The 10,951-nt window shown below is 39.5% G+C and overlaps 2 protein-coding genes across 2 annotated transcripts; both read left to right on the top strand.

Moving 5' to 3' along the window:
- Positions 1 to 255: 255 nt before the first annotated feature.
- Positions 256 to 10,061, top strand: LOC105223627 (ice-structuring glycoprotein). The gene is made up of 6 exons (XM_049458496.1): positions 256 to 431; positions 502 to 1,502; positions 5,186 to 5,246; positions 5,325 to 5,819; positions 8,738 to 8,827; positions 8,975 to 10,061. Exons 1-6 carry the CDS (start codon positions 417 to 419, stop codon positions 9,851 to 9,853), a joined length of 2,541 nt encoding a protein of 846 aa, XP_049314453.1. The 5' UTR covers positions 256 to 416; the 3' UTR covers positions 9,854 to 10,061.
- LOC105223607 (uncharacterized) lies at positions 5,106 to 5,925 on the top strand. The gene is made up of 2 exons (XM_011201364.4): positions 5,106 to 5,246; positions 5,325 to 5,925. Exons 1-2 carry the CDS (start codon positions 5,232 to 5,234, stop codon positions 5,829 to 5,831), a joined length of 522 nt encoding a protein of 173 aa, XP_011199666.2. The 5' UTR covers positions 5,106 to 5,231; the 3' UTR covers positions 5,832 to 5,925.
- Positions 10,062 to 10,951: the final 890 nt, after the last annotated feature.

Raw genomic sequence — 10,951 nt, 5'->3', positions numbered from 1 at the left:
TCATAACGCAGTTCAAATACATCAAAAACAACAAATTAAGGCGGCTAAAAATATTGCTAACTTTTTTCCTAAATAATAATTCTAAAAATATTCACTGGTTATGGGTATAGCTTCGAACGGGGTGCGTTACATTTTCTCCTCATTAAAAATACTTTCAAACATACATATGTATTCGTATAGTATAGTATAGTATTATGTAGTCAAAATTAGAATTCACGTTTTCAACGTGGAAACGGTTAGGCGTCTAACCGCGCATACACCTGACGAATAATGCAAAACCGTTTGGTCACGTAAAGTCCATATACACGTAACATATGTCGCGCACCCTAAATTTGCTATAAAAACTATACTACAATTTTGTCAAACATATTCATTCCATCTTCTAACCCTAACATCAAACAACAAAATAACGCATAATGAATAGATTCATTGTAAGTAACTCCTGCCACTCCTCATACGTAACGGTGAATATAAAAAATTTTCTTCCTTCTTGCCTTGCAGTGCACCTTTGCCGTAATTGTCGCCGTTGCCAATGGCTACTCAGTAAGCGGTGGCAGCCGCGGTTATGGCTCTGGTGGTGGTGGCGGCTCCTCCTCGATCGCTGGAAATGCCTATCAATTGCTGCCAGCCGTTTCGGTGCAAACGATTGCTGCGACTGGAGGTAGCTCGGCCGGTTATGGTGGCTCGTCGGGCGGTTATCGCAGTTCGGCGGGTGGTTATGGTGGCTCCTCGAGCGGTTATGGCAGTTCCGCTGGTGGTTATGGTGGTTCCTCTGGTGGTTATGGCGCCGCGAGTGCACCATCTGTTGATATCAATAGTTTGCTGGCTGCAGTTGGTGGTGATCTTAGTGCACAACAAGCGGCTCAACTCGCCTTATCCTTACCTTCCGCCGGCGGTCCACTTATTGATACCTCAATTGCTTATGGTAGCAGTAGTCAAGGTTCCTATGCTAGCGGCGGCAATTTAGCTTATGTTATTGCCCCTAGCGGAGGTTCTTACTCTGCTCCAGCCCCAGCTCCAGCTTCATATGCTGCACCTGCTCCTGCTCCAGCTCCAGTCGTCTATGCAGCACCTGCTCCGGCTCCAGCCGCCTATGCAGCACCTGCTCCAGCTCCAGTCGTGTACTCAGCTCCTGCTCCAGCTCCAGCCGCCTATGCAGCACCTGCTCCAGCTCCAGTAGTGTACTCAGCTCCTGCTCCAGCTCCAGCCGCCTATGCCGCACCAGCTCCAGCTCCAGTCGTGTACTCAGCTCCTGCACCTGCACCAGCTGCTTACCAAGCTCCAGCACCAGCTCCAGCTCCAGTCGTGTACTCAGCTCCTGCACCTGCACCAGCCGCTTACCAAGCTCCAGCACCAGCTCCAGCTGCCTACGGTGCTGCTGCTCCTGCTTCAGGCCGCGCATCAGCACCTGCCGCAGCCCGTCGTCCATCAGCTGCCGCAGCCGTTAGCTACATTTCGGGTGGCAGCAGCAATGCTGCCTCCGCACCCGCTGCAGCAGCTGCGTATTAAATTATACGTTACAGAATATTTTTTAAAAAACTAATGTTCGATCAACGGTCCAAGAATAAAAAGCGATATTTCGAACAAAGAACCAAAGATTTGTGATATTTCTACCGCTTATATACTCGTACTTTAGAAAAATCGGAATAAAAGCAAGAATATCGCTTTGTTCGGAGTGATTTGTGGGATGTCTTAGTGAGCGGGCAAAAGCTCTTTATTGAGTTTTTTGACTACATTAACGCTTCTAACAATACCTACTATATATAATAAGGAGCTTACAACTATTTATCCGAAGTTAGTATAAACATATACATATAAGAGGAACCCGAAAGCAAAGTGAAGTGGTGATATAATTTCGATATATTATTGCATGTGCTATATGGAGAATGATATTCTGAACTTTATTTGTCTAATTTTCGTAGAAACAGAGCCCGAATACGTTTACTGAGCTTCCGAATCTATAAGCATACCATATTGCTGAGATCACACTGCTGAAAAGTTTAGCACAGGTAGATATTCGACACATTTCAACTCAGCATTTTTCACACGTCAGTGCTATTGTGACGCCATTAGTAGTGTACTTTGACAGCGGCAGCCATTTATAATCTTCTAATAATTTTAGAATATATACCATATATGATACAGCAAATTCAAAAACTGGCAATTGCTGTTAATGAATATGCGAAGCGCTGAAGTCAATGCAGTAACTGACTGTCGGCAATAATAAGGTATAGTTTTTTACAAGCAAGCAATATCTGAAAAATTCTTAGTTGCCGTTCGACGCTCCAAATTTTTTGACCAAAAATATTATATAAAAATAAATACTTTTTTTCAAAAAGTTTTGCGGAATTGAATGCAGCAAACATATATGTACTTATTTTATACATATATAGAACAAATGTAGCTCTCCGATTGAACTATTACATTTTACACCTTTTATGTTCTGGTGGGAGGAAAGAAGCTCTGTCGTCATTATATACAGTAGAACTCCAATTATCCGAATTAATGGGGACCGGGACCCATTCGGATAATCAAATATTCGGATAATCGGATTTTTTTTTAAACTTGCCATTGAAGAGAATAAAAGCTACGTTTTGATATTGCACTATATTTTTATTGAATTAAATGAAAGAAACATGAAATTTTCACATGTTTTAAATATAAATAAAATGTACTTATGTACAAGTTTAGAAATAAAAATCATAGTTTTTTAAACATCTCCGTCAATGTAAGCTGTTTTGCGGTCTTCAACCGTTTTCAGGCAGCCAGGTCACGCATTCGCTTGACGGTGAGCAGTTGCAAGTGGTCACACTCGGGCTGACGCTCCACCCACTTCAAAGCAGTCTCGAGGCCGGCAAATGCTTCACTAGCTGATGGTCCAGCGTCTACTTCAACATCAGCAGAAAGTTCTTCTTCCACTTCCACTTCAACATCTTCTCTCACACTTACAACAATTTCATCGTCAATGAGAATTTGAAAACCAGAGTCAGACGTGTCACAAGCCACCCACTCTCCTACATTGTGATTCGGATAATCGGCGATTCGGATAGTCGGAGTTCGGATAATTGGAGTTCTACTGTACTACGTTTTTAAGATTTTGTAATTTTGTTTGAGGTTAACTCACTGATATTTGGCCTTCATTGTTAGAACAAAGTATATTTTCCATTAAACTCCTGTATATTAAGAAGATTCCGAAGTTTCGAACTGAATCGCGAGAAATAGCCTGTGTCTGCTTGGTGAAAATTGCTTATCTTCTAACGGGGGTTTCAATAGGGATGCAACAAAAGTGGACCGATAGAGCCAGCAAACTACACCATATTTTTCCCGCTCTTGTGACATTTCTCTTCAGTAAGGTTTGCCATTTCATCACGGAAAGATATATTATCCCACAACGAGTTGAATTTATTAAAATTTACTACCGAAATTCGGAGTCAGTGGACTCAACTTTAAGAGCGCTACGTCCAATTTAAAAGACTCAAATCAATAACTCACATGTCGTTCTCAAACGTTGGGTATCTCTGAGACGTCGTTGTGTCGATTTTTGCGCAAAAATCTTGGCCTACATCCTACAAGATTAAATTGACGTAAGAACTGAAGCTGCTTGATCACCAGAATCGTCGTATGTTCGTGAATTGGGCTGAGAAACAACTTGAAAATGATCTGGATTGTCATCGAAAAATCATCTTAAGCTCATCTCTAGCAGAATGTCTTCGTCAAAAAGCAAAATATGCGTTATTGGTCAGACAGCAATTAACACGTACTCCATGAGTCACCAATGCATCACAAAAAATTAGGGTTTGGTGCGGTTTATGGGCCGTACTTCTTCCGTGATGATCAAGACCGGTACGTTACTGTGAATGGGAATCGATATTGTTTAATGATAACCGAATACTTTTGCCCCGAATTGGATGATGTGGACTTGAAAAATATGTGGTTCCAACAAAACGCCGCCATAAGTCACACAGCGAATGTCACAATATATTTATTGAAAACTAAGTTTGGTGAATGTGTTATCTCACGACATGGCCCAGTCAATCGGCTTTCGATTTGATCAAAACTATGCCAAGTCTATGGTCTATGAAACAAGCCAGCCACAGTTGATGAACTTCTTCCGAATATCGAACGTGAAATTGCAGCAGCATCGGCCGATTTATGTCTGAAAACCGTTGAAAATTAGGTTCAGCGTCTGGACTTCTGCAAGCGTGCCCGTGGTGGCCATGCAAAAGAATAAAGAATTTCATTGATTTATTTAAAAAACTTTCCTAGCTGTCTTGTTGAAAAACTTGTTAGATATAGAATGCCACATTATATTAGGATAAGGGCCATCATAATTTAGGTTAAGTGCTAAGCTTTAACACCTTAAATATATAATAACTGAAAAAACTCAAAATTATAAAGCGTTTTTGACAGAGCTCGGAGATTTGACAGTATGTACCAGGTAACTTCTACTGTAATTTTTACTTCTGCCACGGCTGGGGTTTGTGCACTCTAAAAATCTACGGATGACAGCTATCAATTGAGGTCTCTCCAAATAATATGTATAATAATAATATTTTTGGGGTTGGAAGTGATATTTGTTTCAATATGGGACCTGATATTGTTTACCCTGAACCTGAAGAACTCGAGCGCCGAAGGTTTGGCTTCATGGTCGGGCTTCATGGAATTGTATCTGCACTTAACATAACACAGGGCGAGCGTACAAACAACTTAAATTCGTAAAGTTTTCATAGCAATCAATTTAAGAAACTTTTCTACTTAAATAAACATAACTAAGAATTTTTACTTAACTGCTCATCGACTAACCAGAACTTTTCCATTGAATGAGCAAAATTTTTTCGCTTGCTTGACATACATAAACGCTTCAGTTTTTCGTTGCAAAAACGTTCGAGCTACCATCGTAAGCGAAATTTATCAGTCTTCAAGACATGTAAGCAATTCGCAGCGCGGTGTAAATTATTATTTGTTGAAACTCCCATTGAAACCTGCTAACCGACTGACGGCTAATAACTTCTTGCTGTCTACAATACTACAACCATGGCGGTAATCTTCACGGCCTCTAGGCGGGCGTTGCTAGAATTTTCATTGAATGTGTCACGTAACATCTGCGCCAATGACCGCACGGTTGGCGGTGATTTTTCGGCTGCGGCATATAAAAAGCATTTGAAATACTATTGCCCACTAGTAGTCCATGTTATTGCGGCGGTAAAAAACCAAACAGAACAACTGCCAAAATGCAACGTTTCATCGTAAGTACGCTCTTAAAATTTAAATTTTAGCAACAAATAAACTAATTGAAATATTTTGCCATTCTTTACTGTCCACAGTGTGCTTTCTTCTCGGTGCTGGCACTGGCGCATGCCCTTCCTTATGGCGGCGGCAGCAGCAGTAGCAGTGGCAGTTATGGCGGCAGCAGCAGTGGCGGTTACGGCGCGCCAGCATCCGCTCCATCTTATACCAGCGGTGATGTAATTGTGTCACAGGAACCCGCAGTCTTGTATAACATTCCTGCACCATCGGCTTGGAATCTATCGCCAGCTGCAGCAGCAGGTCCAGTGCTAACCCCAGTTGATGCTAGGACTATTTCAGGATCTGGTACGGCATCATCGTTGATTGGCATCTCATCGCGTCCAAGTGCCATCGCTGCTGCGGCTTCTGCCAATGTGCCTTTGAATGCTGGTTCCTACAAGCTATTGATTGTACCCTCCTATGAAGTGCCCAATATTGTGGGACCTGAACCTGCTGTGCCCAAGTCGCCTGCTGGTGGCAGTCGCGCTCAAGGTTATGGCGGCCAGGGCTATAGCGCTCCGGCTAGTCAAGTGGTTAGTTATTAATTGATTTAATATTGGCTACAAACATCTCAAATGCAAGGAAGCAAAACTACTGTTAAATACATGAGCTCCAAGAGCAAATTCCTTAATTAATTAATATGATTATGTTTTATTTGAAAACTTTTATGAGCATATGAAATAGAGGTACATACATCCATTTAATATTTTTAATATATATTTAAATTTAAGTAGTAAGACAGTTACGATTAAAAAATCCGATTGGTTGAGGTTTTAACATCTGGTTTAGCTAAGACCATTCAAATACTAGTAACATCTGATTTTCTTACAGAATGGCCAATTATTTGAAATAATTTTTTCAATAAAATATCGGGGAAATACATATGATGGATACCCGCCAAGATCGGAATATGTTCTCTTCAAGCATCTATCTCTTGAAACAAGCCTTGTTTCTTGACAAGATCTTTCACACACACTACATAATTCTAGCAATTCATAATAATAACGACACCGACATTTCCAATATAAATTGTATTCTTAAACATCATTCTATTATCTATTTCTAACAAGCGTCAAGTCCCTTAAAATAAGTATTAACTATATATAATATCTCTGGATAGTAAAAAATCGGTAATCATCATCAATCGAGTCAGTTTGTAGTGAGGTAGGTCTTGCGAATAGAAATAGTTATATTTCGAGCGGGAATTTGATCTTTATTCTAATACAATCAGCATGTCTCTCTCATTCAAACAGGAACGATTTACAATGAGTTTCTTTAGCTTTCACTCGCATTGATCTCGTTTTATGGCTGGAATTGTTACCTCTGTAGATCTTTTGAACTAATAGTGGACACGGTAATCCCATGAGTAGACTTATTTAAGTGGTTACATGGGTTCGCGGGTTTCAAAAAATCCATTTTTTTATTTCCTTATCAAATTTTACAACACCTCTAGAATACTGTCCTAAATTTTCAAGGTGATCCGAGTAACAGTTTTGGAGATACAGCTTGAGAACTTGAGCGCTCGAGACTAGCTTTTATTCTTACTCAAATCTTTAATCACGTTTTTCTCGAAACTGTGTTTTTGAAGTTGTTTGGCATGCTTTTTCGAGAACTATTTTATCGATCCGCATGAAATTTGACACCATTATTTGAGATACAATTCTTAAAGACTTTAACGAAGGATTTTTTTTCGATTACAACTATTTGAAAAAGAATGTCGCGAAATTTATCTGAAATTTTAGTTTTTGTAAAAATGTCTGGCGAAAATCCAATTTTTAGTACTTTTTTCGTTCGTCCAAGTTCTAAGTTACGGTTTTAACTAAAATACGTATTTTCCACTTTAGATGATCCTGTAAGGAGTTATCCCGCCGACCGGGCACATCTTTTTTTCGAGGGGTCATCGGAAATGGCGTCGCAATGGCAGAGTTTAAAATATTTTTTCCAAAAATTTCAGAATTTCTTTGTTAATAGTGTATGTTTGTAACAATAAAAAATTCTAATAAATATTTAATTTTTATATGAGAAAAAATTGTTGAAAAAAGGCTGTTTTTTCCCCCAGGAAACCAATGTTATCCCTTCAAAGAATTCTGGCCTTGATATATGTAGGTCTGCACTTTTTGAAAGAAAGTATTATATAAGTGTATTATATATTATATAGTGATAAGCGATTTTTATCAATTTTCAATTGTTAGCAACTAATGGGATCCTCACAAACTAAGTCCTATTCATATTTCTAGAGTATCTTTTCTCGATCGATGATATAAGACTGCTTTCCATAGCAAGAAGTACGTGCAAAGGTTTCTCATTTGAAGGTAATCCCAGGCTTTGAAAAAATGTATTTGTAGATCATTTTTAAATATCATCGGAGATTTTCGACGAAGTTTTAAAGTACCATGTATGAAGTTTAAAATATATCGGAAAGAGTTCAGTATATTAAACTTGTTCTCACCGCAATGTACCTGGTCCACATCGCTTATTTGCTCATCGATTAACTAACTTTTCGAATACACTGGATCAGATAATCTCAGCTCATTTTATGTTAAGTCAAGATATTAATCGTTGTGCAATCGCTTTAGTTGCCAGAGAAAGCTATGTCGAAAAAAAGCTCGAGTTAGCGCTACATCAAATTCGAAATTCTGCTTTCGTAAATAAAAAAATATTCGAAAAATAACACACAAACACTTTTAACGCCCTTCAAAAGTCTCATTTTGACCCGCCACAACTTAGTACTGTCTTTAATCTACATAAACACATGAAAGTCTACATATGTAGATCTATTTAATTGAAGCATCATTTGTAATCATAATGTAAGTAATTATAATCTTTATTACCATTTCGTTTCAACCAAGAATTGCAGAGTTCAAAGTGCAACCTTTTATCAGGTGATAAGAAAGCACGAATTAAAAGCAAGTATTCTACTTTTAAGCAGTGATGCTCTTAATCTCACGGGTATGTAATTACTTAAACAGTTCGTTGTGTGGGTTAATCCAACTTTGCACTCTTCGATAGTTGCCGCCAACAAATGGCGGGTTTATCTTCGCTTCATGCCATCACCGAGCTTCAAATTGGCGCAGTTTGCGGTACCAAGCACTACTCAAAGTTTTGACATGCTATATGATCAACTGCTAACCAAGCGTCTCTCCCCACACTATAATGGTGACATGGCACTACTACAAAGAAGTAGACCACGCCGTGATTCTGCAGCTGGAGAAGAGTTAAGCTGAGCACAAGCATACCACTCGTTGAAATTTTTTAGACAATCATTGTAGTCTCATATTGTTTTGTTTTTGTTCTTGTTACACATAATGGTAAACGATTTTCTGAACGCTTCCAATACCCATTTGTTGCCCCCGTGAAATATTTGTTTATGGCTTGGTATGATTTGAAATCACGTTTAGCGTTTTCCGATTTTTGTTTGCTTATAAAAAGAAGTGTGCCGCATTTGTTTTAGTTATTAGTACCAATTGTGGAAGAAGCCAAAGAAGTTCCAGCAAACGCGAACCATCCACACACAATGCACAGCAATATGCAACAGTTCATGGTAAGTTTTTCTTTTTTTGTTATTTAGTGCTATTGTTTCTGTACGCGAAAATCCGCCGCAAAACTCTCTAAGCACTTCCGTTATTCTAGTCAGATAGTGTTGAATTGAAACTCATGAGCGCCTTGTTTCTTTTTGTGTTCTTTACAGTGTCTTTCTTTGGCGCTTTTCGCCTCCGTTGCTGTGGCACATCCGTATGGACAATCGGCGCCTTCGTATGGTGCTGCACCAGCGCCAAGTGCAGGTTATGGTGCTGCACCAGCACCCAGTTCAGGTTATGGTGGTGGCGCCAGTAGCGGCGCTAGTACAGTGCAGCAAGTCAGCTTGGCCGGTCTCGCCAATTTGGTGAATATCGAAGCGATTGAGAGATATTTGAATGCGCCAGCCCCAGCTGCCCGTGGTAGCGGTTCATATTCTCAAGCTAAATATGTTGTATCCGCCTCAGCACCCACTGCCGGTCCCGTCATTTCTTCGAGTTACAGTGCTGCGCCAGCTCCTGCAGCCCCTGCATCTTCGGGTGGTTATGGTGCCTCAGCTGGACCCGCTCTTTATGTGAACGAAGCACCATCTATCAGTTACTCCGCACCCGCTGCCAGTTATTCAGCACCCGCTCCAGTCGCCAGTTATGCCGCTCCCGCTCCAGTCGCTAGTTACGCTGCTCCCGCTCCAGTAGCAAGCTATGCTGCACCAGCTCCAGTCGCTAGTTATGCCGCTCCTGCTCCAGCTGCTAGTTATTCCGCCCCTGCTCCAGCTTCATCTGGTTATGGTGGTTCATCTTCTGGCAGTGCTCCCCGTTATACCGTCCTTCCAGCTACTGTTACCCAGATCAACGCTGGCAAGACCAGTTACAAAACCTATCAAACTCCTATCCAATACAGCACCGTCACACTTCCAGTTGCTGCCTCTGGCCCCGTCGCCAATTTGTATGTACCTGAAAACGCCGGTTCATCTGGTAGCTCCTACGGCGGTTCATCTGGTTATGGTAGCTCTGGTAGCTCTATCAGCTCCTATGGTGGTTCAAGCTATTAAGTTTAACTCAAAATAGCAGTAAATTTAGTTAGTATTACTAATTTGTGTGCATGCGACCAGTTAAAGAATTCCAAATTCAAAATTTTTATTTGAGAGCGTTTTGTGTAAAAAATTGTCTGATAAAAGTTTGGAACATGTTTTGATATATTTGTTTTTTGGCTAATAAATAAATTGTTTTTAAGTTGAATTAAAATGGTTTCCTAGCGAATTATTTTGGATTGTGTAAAAGTATCAGAGTTGATTTTCGAATTTTTTGAAACTCTGTTTTTCATGTTTAGTCGGTATAGTAGTTGTTTAATTGAATATTCCGAAAATAATATCTCCGGTGTTCATGACCAATTGCGGGTCCAGATGCTTCTTGACCGCTCCTGTTTTGTTCAAACATATAAACTAGATTGAAGGCTAGATTTAACGTAAAGTCTACTGTCTATTGCTTTCAGATGATGGTTTTGAAGAGGTATGTATTGTATAAGTTTGTAAAACGCTTTCTTAAGAAACATCTAGATATCTTGTACGAGTATAGTAGACCATTTCTGAAAATGTTTGTTGGCGAAATATAATGGAATTAATATGTTGAAGTTTTCTAAAGTCTTCGACTCCCACGATAGACGATCCCAACACAAGCCTGTTACACTAGAAGTACGAGTAATAACGATTTGTCTAGTAATTATGATTTATTTTCTAGATTTAAGAACTACGAACAGAAATGAATGTTTGGCTATGCGAACTTAGATAAATATGTAAGTCTTCACTTAAGAAGTCTCACTAAGTGTTACCGGTTTTATGAATTTATGGTATATGTAAGCAGGCGTCATTTAGTCTAACTTCGAGCAGTCGAACTTAGTCTCATTTGAAAGGCAATCGATATTTGATGTTTCTAAAAGTGGAATATATTTCTTAAACACTATGTAGGCTAAACTTACAGAACTAAATATATGTACATATATATTGTGGATGAATACTGGTTTAAATATGTTGAGATATCCCTGTAGTTATACTTAATGAGATCGATTCTTACATAAACTTAAATTATTATTTTGTAAGTATTCGAATGAATATTATTGAATGTTCGGTGCTCTCATTTAGTTCCCAGAGCCC

Source organism: Bactrocera dorsalis, chromosome 5 (assembly GCF_023373825.1).
Source record: "Bactrocera dorsalis isolate Fly_Bdor chromosome 5, ASM2337382v1, whole genome shotgun sequence".
In the NCBI taxonomy this organism is placed as follows: Eukaryota; Metazoa; Arthropoda; class Insecta; order Diptera; family Tephritidae; genus Bactrocera; species Bactrocera dorsalis.
Note: the sequence above shows the minus strand (reverse complement) of the source record. Positions and strands in the feature narration are given on the sequence as shown.

Bases quoted from the DNA above. Each gene is read 5' to 3' on its own strand.
- LOC105223627 (XM_049458496.1), top strand. The intron at 1,503-5,185 runs GTATTAAATTAT...GCCCACTAGTAG, and splicing joins GCACCCGCTGCAGCAGCTGC to TCCATGTTATTGCGGCGGTA. The intron at 5,820-8,737 runs GTTAGTTATTAA...CATTTGTTTTAG, and splicing joins GCGCTCCGGCTAGTCAAGTG to TTATTAGTACCAATTGTGGA.